General features: G+C 46.1%; 1 protein-coding gene across 1 annotated transcript; it reads right to left on the bottom strand.

The window, feature by feature from the left end:
* Positions 1–914: 914 nt before the first annotated feature.
* Positions 915–7,262, bottom strand: RBP4 (retinol binding protein 4). Its single transcript, XM_065894170.1, has 6 exons — positions 6,690–7,262; positions 6,355–6,483; positions 6,126–6,259; positions 5,871–5,977; positions 2,709–2,921; positions 915–1,245 (listed from the first exon to the last, which is right to left on the bottom strand). Exons 2-6 carry the CDS (start codon positions 6,463–6,465, stop codon positions 1,220–1,222), a joined length of 591 nt encoding a protein of 196 aa, XP_065750242.1. The 5' UTR covers positions 6,466–6,483; positions 6,690–7,262; the 3' UTR covers positions 915–1,219.
* Positions 7,263–14,947: the final 7,685 nt, after the last annotated feature.

The raw sequence follows: 14,947 nt of genomic DNA, 5'->3' as shown, positions 1-14,947 counted from the left end.
ACCCACGCAGAGGTCTCCTCACACACGGGAGAGAGCTGCCCTTCCCTGCTTCCGACACATCTCAGAAATGTCAGCCTGGCATCCTAAGTGCTCTAACTGAACCCTCACTGCAGCCCATCAGGCAGACACTGTTTCCCCACATTTCACAGGAGGAGAGTGAGGCTCAGAGAAACTACACAACCAGCCCCAAATCATACAGCTAATTATATCTGAGCAGAATTTTGAAGTAAAACCAAGACACTGGTACCAAAGCCTTGATGCCTTTTTAAGATGATAAACTGAGGCTCCTAGGAGCTCCTGGGAAACTGAGGCACGTGGCTTTGTATGCAGCTATACGTTAGTGTTCACAAGTGCTGCTAATGGTGTGGGACACTGGTGTCCTGCCCCGGACCCAGCTACTTCCCCTTTCCCGCACACTGTAGGTAGGGGCGCCATGATCCGTCTCCTGATTCCTCCCAGGAAACCCATGGCCTCTTCTGCAACCTTTTCCCACAGCTGAAATAAGAAGTGAATTAGGTGCCAGAGACAATGAAGGGCTGGGGGTGCGTTTCTTAGAGCTCACCCCAACCCATGCCTCTCAGCGTCTCAGACCAGCTCGGGGTAAGCCCACCCCCCTGCCCGCCTCCAGGGCCTGGGGCTGCCTGAGGCTGGGGTCACTGGCCTGGCCTAACCTACACTCACCTCTTTTGGCCTCAGTAGTTAAGGCCTTCCTGGGTTAATGGGGAAATCCCTTTTTCAGGAAGTTAAGAGAAGCCACATTCATTAATAATGGAGGTTAGGCACTAGAACAGGCCAAAGGTCATAAAGAGCCGGGAGAGAAGAACCCCTCCGGGTATATAAAAAGTGCATCCTACCCAGCCACCTGCAGAACTCACTTCAACACAGACGCGAACTCAAATAAAAACCCAAGTCACAGGAAACAGGTGACTATACATATTTTAATAAATCAAAGTCTGGAATCCTAATCCTCAAATGATTCCTTAGAAAACTCCAGGGAACACAGACACTTGAGTGCAAAGAGATTCACTTATCCCCACACATACTTTTACATGTACTGAATGTTTTATGTTTACGTGGGGGAGGGGAGGGGAAGGGAGGGGAGGGGAAGGGAGGGGAGGGGAGGAGAGCGGTGCAAACTAAACTCTAAGAGTTGAAGGCTGAGTGAGTTAATAGGAAGTTTCCTAATGAAACGACACCCTCCATGTTGCTACAAAATATTTCATTCTGATTCGCCATCACAGTAACCTGAAATGTAGAAAACAAAGATATTAATGACAGAAATATGGAGCTGGTGTTAAATGTAGAGTGAATATTCGATGACCTTACGGCTCGGCTTTGTTCAAATGCTTCTTGTAAGGTTATAGCTAGATGTGGCTCTAATTCATAAACATCTTCAAGGCTTTCTGAAACCCTCTGAATTTCTCTGGGGGTGATGGGGTGGGCCCCAGAGCATAGGATCTCCTGTATCAAAGTGCTGTTTTTTACTTGTCTTAAATTTGCCTCACTGCATTTCACAGGGATGTGGGTATGCCCTCCTGTTTCAGGAAGTGAGGGCCAAGTCAGCCTGACCTCAGCTACTCTGTTAGCAGTTTTATAGCGTGTTCACCATGTCCTGTGTCATATGTCACCAGGTGGTGCCACAAGGGGCTTCACAGTCACAAAACCACTTTGGTTTGCATCCAAGTCAGCTATCTATTGAAGATCTCGGGCAACCTTCGTAATCTTTCTCAGCCTCTATTTTCTCATCTTGTAGTACATGGATAATGAGAATACCTACTTCATGATGTGTCTCCAGGATTAAGTGAGATAAGGCAGGCAAAGGGCTTGGTGTGGAGCCTGGCTGGGGTGAAATCCTGCCCTACACTTAGGCTGCCCCTGGGTGAAACATCAAAATCTTATTTATTTACTTGTTTGGTCTGCGTTCATATCTGTTTGGTGTAGTGTGGGTTAGCTAGCTAGATGACCAACAGAGAAGTTCAGTTTTGTTCTCTTTTTCCCCCCACAATTTAGCATTACCCTATTTGGATTTTGAAACCCAGTTTCCCATGGGAGTGAGTGTCTATTCAAAATAAAATGTGCACTTTCTTCCAGAATATTACTGGCTTTTAAATCAGGATCAGACAAGAGTAATATCCATAAAAAGATTCAATGGGTGTTCCAGGGGATCTCAAAAAAACGTAAGTGAGGAAAACCAGCTAGTCAACTTACTGGATATTTAGTTCCATATTAGAAAAAGAGCATTTGTTGAAATCACTCTCTTTCGAACTTGCTATGGTGATGTCTCTCTTTAAGTTGTTTTTACACCAATGGCCACATTCAATGCCCAGTTCTTCACTGGGGCCACTCAATTCCCCAGACAATATTAATCTAGTCAAAATGGTTTTTTGGGTAGTGCAGCCAGGAGCAAAATCATGTGACCACAGACTGAGCCTAAGGTGGCAGATAAAAAGGAAGAGTCTGTCCCCTGCAGTTTTACTTAAAATTAAGTGCCAAGGTTTTGGAAAAAGGCTTTTGCCCACTCCTTCTGCATCAGCCCCATGATAAGGCCAGTGAAAGATCTGGTCAGGAGGGATGAAGACTTGGGCTCAGAGGGGGCTCCCAAGACTCCCTGTTTTCTCTTGCATGCAGATGAAATGCATCTCAGGGCATGCAGACCCAGGGACCCTTAAGGGCGAGCAGCCGGTGCCCTGTTCCCACACACCACTCACCATTGTGAGCGATCAGCCGGTACTGCCTGGCCAGGCACAGCTCCTCCTGCCTCTGCCTCACGATTCTCTGCACCTCCGGGGAAAAGCCGTTCAGGTCACGGGCGAACACGAAGGAGTAGCTGTCAGCGCAGGTGCCATCGAGGTTCAGGAGGCGGCAGGAGTACTGCACAGCATAGGTGTCGTAGTCCGTGTCAATGATCCAGTGGTCATCGTCTGCAAGGCAGAAAGCCACGGGGCCACTGCATCTCCCTCCGCCACTCGGATGTCAAGGAAACTTACTGCCTGGCCCCGGAAGCCAGCCACTTCCCAAAACTGGATTCAGGAGTTAGGAAGCAGGAGACTACAGAGAATTCTGACAGCTCTTAGAAAATTGGGACCATGAGAAAGGATCTTGTCCTTTACAGGAAAAAATACTGGAGTCAGTGGTGGGGGGAACCTCGTTCACTTTAATAATTCTTTCTCTCCCTGATAATAAATGTGATCGTATCTTTCCAAAGAGCAACCGAGAATGTGGACCCATCAAAGCCGCAGACTAGACCTTTCTACTGTTGTCTCCTCCATCTACCCTCTGACAATATCTTGTGCCTTTGTGGTGTGGCCACCAACGTATGTCACCCCCACAGCAGGATGAATCTTTGGCACTGATCCGCATCAGCTAGTTCCCGGCCCTCTCACTATCCACATTGCTCTCCTGCCTCTCAGTCCACTGGATGATCCGGTTCATGGCTTTTCTGGCTCCACCCTAATTCTGGTTAGTAACCTGACTCACTTCTCCAAGCTGGCAAAAGAGGGTAGGTTCTGCCTTGAGGGCACAAGGTGCCTACCCTCTGACCTCAGATATTCTTTCTTAGAGCTCATACTCTTCAGAGGCAGAGCTGAGCCCTTGAAGAATTTAGACTATATTTCTTCCTAAGACTGGGATGTAAGCCATGAAGCATAAGTGTAAACAAAGGTGGTACTAACGTCAATAAAGACAGGATGGGGAAACCACGTTAGTAAGAATGTATGTGAGAGGTTTGCCATGGAGAAACAACAATGTGGATATCCAAACACCTCACATTTGGTAAAATGTGTCACATCTCTGCTTAACGTTCTTGTTGATGTATAACCATGACCAAGACTTTCTGAGCACTTAGTTATGTGTCAGTCACTGCATGGACACTTTCTGTGCTTTCTCAAATATTTTTCACGACGACCTGAAAGTGCACACTATCATCCCCATTTTCCAGATAAGGAAACTGAGGCACAGAGAAATTAAGTAATTCACCCAGGATCACAAAGAGCAGGACACAACTGAGTTTCAGTCTGACTCTGGAGCCCCCATACCTAACCTCTACACCACGCTGTCTCCAGGCGATAAATAAACTGGGGGCAACAGGGGATAAGAAACAAGAAACGCAAAGCCTCCGTGTCTCCATTTCACACCCAGGTCATGAGGCAAGTGATGGTCTCTGCTCTATGTCATGTTCTGTGCTGCAGTAACGCAGGGGAACCTGGATCCCCCAGCATTAAGGATGTAAGGGAGATCGCTAATCCTTGCCTAAGTCACCTCTGGGTGTGCCTCTTGGCTCTGAGAACCCTGGGAGTCCCTGCCTAGAAGGGGCTCAGCCCAAACCCATGCCCTGTAGGAGAGCTGCACAGCGGTGGGTGGTGAGGCCCCTCTTCAGACCACTGCAGGCCGGCCAGGAGGAAGACTGAGCCACCCCTGAACCTCCCAGGCTTTCCCATGGGGAATGTGTCCGACACGGGGATGTGGGGGTCAGGGGAAGCCATACGACTGCTCGGCGGTGGCCATGCTCATCTGTTTGATAAGATGCAGATTCTAAAAATTAGTAACCTTGTGCCCCGTGGTACTGATTTTTGTAATCCATTATCAGAAAAGTTTATCTTTTACTCTAAATGGATCACGTTTGGAAGTTTTGCTGCATTATTTGAAAAAATCTTTATTACCTCTAAGGATAAAAGCTTTTTTCCCCTCGTTGAGTAGCAACTCCATATGTACAGTGTAAATCAATACTGAAGATGCAATTCGATAAAAAAAAAAGTAAAAACTCATCTAACACAACTGTAGAGGAAGTCAAGGAGTGCGTGCCCCGTGTAGATGGGCTGCATGAAAGGACACTTCTGCCCTGGCTCACCAAGCTAAGAGTCCCCCTGAACAGCCCTCTGGGGCCTATCTCCCAGGAGAGTTCCAACAGTATTCTGTAAAACTGTAAAAGCTGGTTTGTATTAGGAGTCCCTGCTGTTCAGGGCCACCTAATCCTGACCTGGGAGCTGGAACCCCTGGCTTCTGACACTGGCTCTCACAAACTTGTTGCATGACCTTGGACAAAGCCCTACCTTCTCTTGACCTCAGTTTATTCATCTGCATGTTGAACCCCCTTCACAGGGTTAACTCTCCATCTCTGTGGTTCCATGATATGTCCCCCGTGGCCTGCATTACTCTCTAGGTACCAAGGAGACTGCAGATTTGAAACTTAGGAGAAATGAGGAAAAAGTAGATAGAGCATGTACATGTATGCTCTCGAACATCTACATCAGGCTGAATTTCGGGACGCTCTTCTGAGAGTCCTTAACACCCTGCTCCCCGTGTGAGTTTCAGGGCTTGGGAGAAAGGGAAGAGGTCACTGTCACCCAGAGCACTGTGCCTGGCTCAGAATCTCAGCAGCGGCAGGTAGGGCACCTTGGAGTGAGTCAACCCTGTGCATAAATGCTCCCTGCGTCCTTGGATGAGAGCCTCTGAGCCTCTGCTGGGCCCCTAGTAGTCAAGCTGTCTCAGGGATCCAGCCTAAAGAAATGGAGGAAATGCAAAACCAGGTTGGGTGGTGATGTGAGTTGGGTCTTGAGGAGGTGGGTGGTCTAAGCATGGAGAAGGCCACACCCCCTGACACACTGGCAGTATGGGTAAATGGCAGGAGGAGGTCACGTGACAAGCCCAAGAGCCTTTTGAGCTTGGGCCAGGTTTTTGAGCTGGGGGATGGGGTGGGCGCAGTGAAGGGGCCGGGCTACTTGCAGTTTCACCCCTCTAGCTTTAAGCCCTGCTGAGAGTTCTGGTTGCTTACAGACCGTTCTTCCCAAGGGTGCCACTGGAGGAGAAACCCAGCCTTTTGGCTAGGTATGTCTCCCATCCTCCAAGACAGTCCCACTAAGCCGACTACTTACTTCCTTTCTGGAGAAAGGACGCTACGCCCCAGTACTTCATCTTGAACTTGGCAGGGTCCTCGGTGTCTGTGAAGGTGCCCAGCATGTCTGCGCACAGGTCCCAGCTACTGCAGAAGCCAAGGGGATCATGAGCCAGGCTGGGCGAAGGGCTCCCTGCATCCCACCCCGGGTGCTCCCGTCCCTCCCCAAACAGGGTTTGGCGCTCAGCCCGGGGGACCCTGCAGCGCAGAGCGCAGCCCCCTATAGGTCACTGACTTAAAGAGACGGACTCGGCCCTTGGCCGTGGCTGTCATGTGGCCATTCTCGTTCATGAACTGGGCGACGATGTTGTCCTGCAGAAAGAGGCCCTTGGGGTCCTTCTTGGCCATGGCATACCAGGTGCCGGAGAACTGGGGAAGGGAGTAGAGCAGCGTTTGGTGTCCGGGAGCGCATGGCCGGCCGCCGGTAAAGGGGAACGGGGCGCATCCGGGACGCAGATACCTACGCGATCCTTGTCGAAGTTCTCTTTGACTCGGAAGCTGCTCACCCGGCAGTCGCGCTCCGCCCGGGCGCTGCCCAGCGCTGCCAGTAGCACCAGCGCCCACACCCACTGCATCTTGCTCAGGAGTCCGCCCTGAGGGAACCGCGCGCCGTGAGCGCCTGGCGGCCGGACCAGCCGACCCGCCACTGCCAGTCCCTAGACCCCATCCCGCCCGCGCCGAGCCCTCATCCCGCCGGCCCCCGTCCCCCATCCCTCCTGCCCCCGTACCCCCATCCCGTTCATCCCGGCCCCCCGTCCCTCCCGCGCCTGCCCCCCGGTCCCGCCGGGCCGCCGCTCACGGTCGGGAGCTGCGCTCAAGCCTGGTCGCGGGTCCGGGCGCGCGTGGAGCTAGGGAGGCGAGCTGGGGCCGCCCGGCCGCGTTATATAAAGCTCCGGGGGGAGGGGGTCGCGCTTTCGTAACTGCGCGGGATGAAAGACCGAGGGGGAGGCGCCGGGGCCGGCGGGCCAGGACTTGCATAACGCGCCCTGACTCACCGCCGCCCGGGCGCGGGGAGGGTGCCTTTGGGCGAGAGCCTCACCTCCAGCGCCGCCCGGGGCTTGTGGAGCTGCCGCGCGGGGTGGCCTCGGCGGAGCCCAACTCTCCGGCGGCGGCGAGCCGCGAGAACCAGCCCTGGCCTAGTTACCCAACACGGGTGCCAGCGGCCGCCAGCTGCGGCCTGGGGTGGCCTCGGGGCCCAATTGCTCTGGCTGGAGGCTCAGGTCGGTCTGGCGGGAAGACCGTGGCCTCCCAGAGCGAGGGGCATCTGCGGTGCTGCCCGGTGCGTTAGTGCCTGGGCCATGCCGTGCGCAACTGGCCCCTCGGCCCTCTGAGGGCTACTTGTGCAGCGGTCTGGGACTGTTTCCGCCAAGTAGTTTTTCATTTTATAAAGGATGTCTTTTACTCTCTTTCAGGGGAGTTGTGGTGCTCTCTGGATCAATATTTGTTCTTTAGTTTCAACATCTTTAGAAGCATTAAAACCCTCCCTGTTAAATATTCTCCAGAAACGCAACCCTGGTCAGGACAGGAAATATTTTAGCAACCTCGGTGGTCGCCTACTTACTCTGTGACACTTCACTCAAGCCACTTGGAAACACACCTACCAATTGTTTATGCTGCAATTTTATTTCAAAGCCAGAATGGAATTTTGTTTTGTTTTCAAAACAGCTAAGGTGAATTGACTGAGGAGAGGAGAAGAGGGGGAGGTGAACAAACTCTATAACGTCAATGGACAATTAAGTCGAAGTGCTGTGACTAGCTATGTGATTTTGTGCAGTCATGGCACAATTCACTGACCGTGTTTTTCCCTTTCTATTCAGAGTTAAGAGTTCCTCTACTCTGATCAAAGCAGTCAGAAGATGCAGCTTTGGACTGAATGAGAATTAGAGTTACGGCAAAGAGCTATTTTTTTGGTAAAGATGCCTGCTGTACACTATCAGCTGTGTCTCCGTGGCCCAAACTGGAAAGGACCGAGATGAATGTGGCCCATTTTGCTACTGCCAGACCTGAAATAAGAGCGGGTGGAGGTACAGGAGGGTGGCTGCCAAACAGAGACATAAAGACTTGATGGTCTTTACGGGGCATTGGGGTTACTTCTGAGCCTCCTGAAAAAAAACACCTGTGGCTCCTGCCACTTTCCTGTGACTCTCGGGCTGTCGCGGGAGTGCCAACGATGATGCAATTAACTCCTTACTGCCTCCTTCTTCCTGCTAAAAAAGCCCTGTTTCAGGCCTACCAGCTAACTAGGAGGTCTTCTGGTGAGGTTAATTTTATCACAAGATGTATAATCCCAAACAGCTCAAATAAGGTCTGCTCCAGAGCTGCTCCTGCAGGGACCCCGCGTGTGGCCACACATGTGGTAGTACCTATGCTCCCTAGGTGGGAAAGGACTTTAGGGTACCTCTCTATCTCGTGTCCAATGCGTGGATCCCCTCTTTGACATTCCAAAGTAGAGATCTATCAGCCTGTCCTCCAGCACCTCCAGTGAAGGAGAGCTCCTGGCTGAGCCCAATTGCCTTTGGACCGTTATGACTGCCAGAAAAGTTCTCCTCATTCACCCAGCCCTTGTCAACTGTTTCTTCCAGAGCGTATTCTTGGGGTCCTTGCTCGTGCCATATGTTAAATGAATATAGGGGATTTCAATGCATTTTTATGGTGCTTGTTTTTGAAGCAATACGTTTTTATTTATTTGTTAGATGCTTAAAAGTTGATGTAACTGTTCTTCCTCCCCCACCCCCCTCTCTCTCTCTTTTAATGATAAATCATGAACCTTGGTGTCCCAGACACCAGCAAAGAAAAACAGTTTGTTGGCATACTCACTCGAATTTCTTCATGATTATAAACACGTGAGTACAGGTCAACTGGTGTTTTTAAATTCGGTGCTTTGAAATTTATCTTCATAAAATAATTTTTAAAATATGCAGATGTGGGTATAATATCAACAGGAAAAGTGTTCACAGTGATTACCTGTGTGATAGGATTAGGGACATTTAAAGGTTTATTACTGATTTGTACCTTTTTGGTAATTTCCAAATTTTCCAACAGTGAAAATATTTAATCAGAAAATAAAACAAATATTCTCTTTGCAAACGTTTTCCTTTTTTTCTTCTAGAAGTAAAATTATGGTCTAAATTACATCTCATGGACTGTATATAATATACACAAAAGTTCATTGCCTCGTCATACTTTGTGGAGAGACAGACCATGTTTCCTTCATCTTGGTATCCACCCCCCCCAACTTTTCCACAGGATTTCTCAAGAGACTTACACATAGTAGGTGCTTGCTCAATAGATATTGATTTAATTTGTTTTACTGAAATCAGTCACTTTAGGTAAGCTTTATAAAATACTTACCTAAAAAGACCTGGTCAGAGGTCACTCTTTCTAAAATATAATTTCCCAGGATTTAACAACTGTAGCAGAGATGGCTAGCTGTCCTTTCACCAAAAGAGTTTTCACTTCCCTTCCATGGTGTAGAGTTATTGGAAAGAAGCCACCCTGCCAGAGGGCACCTCCTCACTTCCTGCAGCTCTGTAAGATCACATGCCTATGTTCTGGTCAGTGGAATGTGGACAAAAGTGCTGTGTGTCATTCCCAGACGGGGCTTATAAAAGCTACCCGTCTAATTGTCCTTGCTGTCTGTCTTTCCTCATCTGCTGGCTGGTGAAGCCTTCATCAGCCTGGGACCCCACCAGTGATTATCTTTATGTGAATGAGAAATAAACTTCCATTCGATTAAGTTGCTGGGATTTAGGGGTTACCTGTAACAGAAGCTAGCGTTACCTTAACTAATACAGCAGCAAGCAAGTCACTAATTCCTAGGAAATATTGAAAAGTGTTTTACCCTAATTGAAAAAAAGAACTAATGCAAGAAATTTATGTCCTTAGCTTCATAAAAATTAAGCATGTCCAACTAGCTCCATTTTGTACAAACTGATATTTACATCCACATCCTGACAGAGAGGCCAAGAAAAATTAATAACAAGGAAATTGGGTAGCATTTGTCTTCTGACTGCATTTAAAAGATGTCAAAATAATTGGTGGGGGCTTCCCTGGTGGCGCAGTGGTTGAGAGTCCGCCTGCCGATGCAGGGGACACGGGTTCGTGCCCCGGTCCGGGAGGATCCCACATGCCACGGAGCGGCTGGGCCTGTGGGCCATGGCCGCTGAGCCTGTGCGTCCGGAGCCTGTGCTCCGCAACGGGAGAGGCCACAACAGTGAGAGGCCCACGTACCACAAAAAAAAAAAAAAAAAAAAAAAAAATAATTGGTGGGGAAATGGAAAGATTAGTTATTTAGCCAACTAAATACAGGTACAAAAAGTCAAACTAATTTTTTTCATAACGATTTTTTCAGTGATTACAAAGCCATCAGTCAGTTTCATCAATTTCGCTGAAAATAACATGGATTCCACCAAATGAATTATCTCTGAGATACCTGGTCATGTCCATCAATTTGGTGCAGGCAGAAGCTCTCATGAGAGCAAATGTGCAAGGTGAGAGGGCCCTTTGTGGTTGACTGTCATGATGTGCCTGAAATCCCTGCCATTAGAGGATGTCTTTTGGTGATGAATAATGGTAGGAGCAGAGAATTTGGCTAAAGTGGAGCTGAAGAGTGGGTCCAATATAATGATCCAAAATACACATGGTTAGTCCAGTATATTGTTGTGAGTTTTATGTTAGTGCTTCAACCTCATGTGCATTTTTTTTTTTTTTTTGGCTGTTAAATAAGCATTACTTCCTGCAGAAATAGTTAACTGCAGTGGAAAAATTTAGCAATTAAATATTACATGTGTTCATGAATATAGTATACTATTGAAAAATGTAAATTTGTTAAGCAGAAAGATTAAGGAAGTTAATCCATTCTTTGATATATCTGTAGGCTTTTTTTTTTTTTTTAAATCTGTAGGCTTTTAAAATGAGTTCCTGGAATTTTAATTTAATTCTTGTATTGGTGTTTAACATTTTATTATATAGGCCTAGATTTTAAATTCCTTGAAGGAAAAGTCTTGTATGTTCTCCTATAGCACCTATTATGGTATCTTGTACACCTCATGGGTGTATTTTAAAATTTATTCCTATTTAAGCTCATAGTTTGGGGTAGGTCACTATCACTAGCTGTGTGACCTTGAGCAAGTTATTTAATTTCTCTGTGCTTTGATTTCTCACCTGTAAAATACAGATAATAATATACACACCTCATAAGGTTATTGTTAGGATGAAATGAGATGATATATATATAAGGGTCTTAGAAGGGTGCCTGGCACAGATTATATATTATAAAGTTAGCTATTCTTTTTTTTTAACGTCTTAATTGGAGGATAATTGCTTTACAATAGTGTGTTAGTTTCTGCTGTATAACAAAGTGAATCAGCTATACGTATACATACATCCCCATATCTCCTCCCTCTTGTGTCTCCCTCCCACAGTCCCTATCCCACCCCTCTAGGGGGACACAAAGCACCGAGCGAATCTCCCTGTGCTATGCGGCTGCTTCCCACTAGCTATTTTACATTTGGTAGTGTATATATGTCCATGTCACTCTCTCACTTTGTCCCAGCTTACCCTTCCCCTCCCCGTGTCCTCAAGTTCATTCTCTGTCTGTGTTAAAGTTAGCTATTCTTATGATCACTTTTAAATTATCATTACTTGTGGCTTATCTGTCTAAAAATATTCTGTGTAAATGGAATGGAGTTTTCACATCAATTTAGTTATTGTTTCTGAGATGCTTTGTCTAAATAAATGATTGTCAATGTCTGTAACATCTAAGATATTGGTCTTTTTCCTCGTTCTTCCCACTAGTTACTGTTCTAGTCTTTAAAAACTTATTCTTTAAACGAACTGGAAATGCTGATATAAATGGTGAAGTTTAACAAAGTCAACGATTATTTTGTAGTGTTAAAATTTTATTCTAAGTGTCTGTTTGGTCATTTTTAAAATATTACATTTTCTTAAATTTTGTTTTTTCAGTGCTTAGGACAGAGACACAAAAGTCTTGTCAACACAGGACAGAGACTCTGCAAGGACTACCCCAGAAAAAGAGCAGCAGGGATGATGGGATTCAGTCAAGGACAGGGGAGGAGGAGAAGGATATTTGTGAGTGCACTAAAAGGCTGGGTTCCAGTATTTCCCTTAAAAAAATATTTGTCTTTCGCAAGAGGGAAGACATATGGGAACATATGTATATGTATAGCTGATTCACTTTGTTGTAAAGCAGAGACTAACACACCATTGTGGAGCAATTATACCCCAATAAAGATGTTTAAAAAAAAAAAAAAAAGATTTGTCTTTATCAAATGTCATCCAATACACAGAGTAGTCAGAAGTGATCCCTCTTTCTTGCTTGCCTTTTCTAACTAATCAATTCCCTTGTCCTGTTGATTGTTGCCTGAAATTATGTCTCACATTTGTCCCTTCCTTTTTCATTCCCAAGCACCCTGGCCCATAGCCTGTGAGAATAGCCTTAAAAACTTTGTTTATAATGAATGAATTTCTTTACTATATAAATTATATATGTTCATTGTAGATACTTTAGAAAAATCAGGTAAGCAAAAGAGAAGAAAAAAAATATTATATTGAATTCCACCACTTTGGAATAATCACTGTTAACATTTTGGTATACACACCTCCATATATGTATGTGTGTATGTGGAATCATACTGCAATAGTATCTTGCAATTTATCGCACATAATAAATACCTGTTCATATCAATAAACAGACCTTTACAATAGGATTATTAATTAATGTATGGTTTCCTATTGTATGACTATAATGCCATTTATTTACTCAACCTCCTAGGCTATTTCTAATCTTTTCCATTTATAATTGTGTTTTTGATGAACGCCCCTGTAACTACATTAATCATATACAGCCTTAATTACTTTTGTAATTAAGAAGAAAGAAGAAGAGTTGCAGAGTCAAAGCCTGTACACATTTTTAGGGTATTTGATAATGAACCAAATGCAATATAGCTTCTTAATTTGTATCCTACTGTCCAGTATTTCTTTTTTCCAAGTCATCTTTTTAAGCATGACCAGATTACGTTTGTAGAGAAGAACCCTAATGTCATTTCTTACCCCTAAGAGTTTCCAGGGTTCAGAATCCTCAGCTAGCCTTTGAGGCCCTAATCTGGGCCCAACCTACTTTTCTAGATTCATCTCTCACTAGTCCCCCTGTTACTCTGCATTCCATGCTATTGCTTCTGCTGTTACCACTACCTGGCTCACACTCGATTTCTACTCCGTCGCTACCCAGTCTAGATATGATCCCATAGCCACATCACGTAAAGTCTCATAGCTATATGTATGTACCTCACTTCTGGCTTTTATCCTGTTCTGTTCTGTGCTTCGTGACTTTCTGTGTCCTAATAGCATCTCCTCTGCTACACCACTAGTGCTTGTACAGCTGCAGCCGAGGCTTATTCATCCCCTGTGTTCAGTCAGGATTGACTTGGTTATGTTGCAGTAACAAACAGCCCTCACATCTCAAAGGCTGAACACAAGAGAGGTTTATTTCTCACTCATGCTACATGTCCATCTCAGGTCAGCAGGGGGCTTTGTTCCATGACATCCTCACTCAGGGATTCATGAGGCCCCTACCTCTGGAACTGGCATGGCAGCAGGGAGAAGGGGGACCTCCAGGGTCTCACTCTGGGAATTGATTGTTCCTACTTGGAAGAGACGTTTATGCTCACAACCCGTAGGTCAAAATTAGTCAGATGGCCCTACTGGGGGAGGAGGGCAGAGAAGAATAATCTTCCCATACAACTAGGAGGAGAGGAAAATCAGAAAAAAGGGGAACATGGAGTCTCTACCACAGGAGCTAGTATTATGTCTTGCTTATAGTGGACCATCATTAGACACGTATTGGAAGAACAAACAAATGAATGAATCTAAAAGTAGTTAGTGGACTTCCCTGGTGGTTCAGTGGTTAAGAATCCGCCTGCCAATGCAGAGGACACGGTTTCGGTCCCTGGTCCGGGAAGATCCCACGTGCTGCGGAGCAGCTAACCCCCTGCACCACAGCTACTGAGCCTGTGCACCACAACTGCTGAAGCCGGCACGCCTAGAGCCCACGCTCTGCAAGGAGAGAAGCCACCCCAATGAGAAGCCCACGCACTGCAATGAAGAGTAGCCCCCACTCGCTGCAACTAGAGAAAGCCCGCGTACAGTAACAAAGACCCAACTCAGACAAAAAATAAATAAATTTAAAAAGTTTTCAAAACACAGAATGCTGACTATAAAAGAATATGCTTCATTTTAAAATTCATTTTCATTTTTATAAGTAGAGGAATGTAAACATATATGGGCATTTTGTTTTTTTCCATACACAGATTTATACCTCAAGTATAAATCTGTGTATGGGATATGGGTATGTGTTTTTGTCTCTCTGTGTGTAAAGAGGAGAGGATGGGAATTGTGAGCACACACATGCTTTTGAGAGAAGTAGGAACTGCACTGTCACACAGAACAACCAGGGAGAAAGGGTGTCCGCAACTGTGTTAGAAGAAGATGGATGGTGGTCCCATAGGTGTGACTCAGCTGTCTCAACTCCTTTCTCTTAGGAGATAAACCTGCGCATTATTCTAATTATAACGAGATGCTTCTAGGATATTATGAAGTAAACAGTAATCTGAGGAGGACCCTCCTGAGACTAGACTTGGGTGTGACAGAGGGAGGTGCAAGAAAGGGTGTGTGCTTGACAAGACCCTTTGAGGGAGCAAGTGGACTCAACCATAGGAAGTGACATGGTTCAACAAATGCAAGTGTGGGTTCTGTTCCCCTGGGAAAACCATGTTCCCGTCAAGAATCTCTTATCTCATGACCAAGAACCTGAAGCCTCGATGGATCTCTTCTTCTTTTCTAAGAAGACCATTATCACTCTAGCCAGGTAAGCACTAGGTCTAGAGAAATAAATGAAACCCCATAGCCTTGCTATTTTTGAAGTGGATTTAAATGTGGGTGAAATAGTAACTTTTGGAGTCACTGTAACTGTTACGTATGTTTTCATTCAAGAGAATTCTCCATATAAAGTTTGTAGCTTTATTGAAATGCTTAAAAGAC

The sequence above is a fragment of the Phocoena phocoena genome, chromosome 16, assembly GCF_963924675.1.
Source record: "Phocoena phocoena chromosome 16, mPhoPho1.1, whole genome shotgun sequence".
NCBI lineage: Eukaryota > Metazoa > Chordata > Mammalia > Artiodactyla > Phocoenidae > Phocoena > Phocoena phocoena.
The sequence above is the reverse complement of the archived record's forward strand: the minus strand, read 5'-3'. Positions and strand labels throughout refer to the sequence as shown.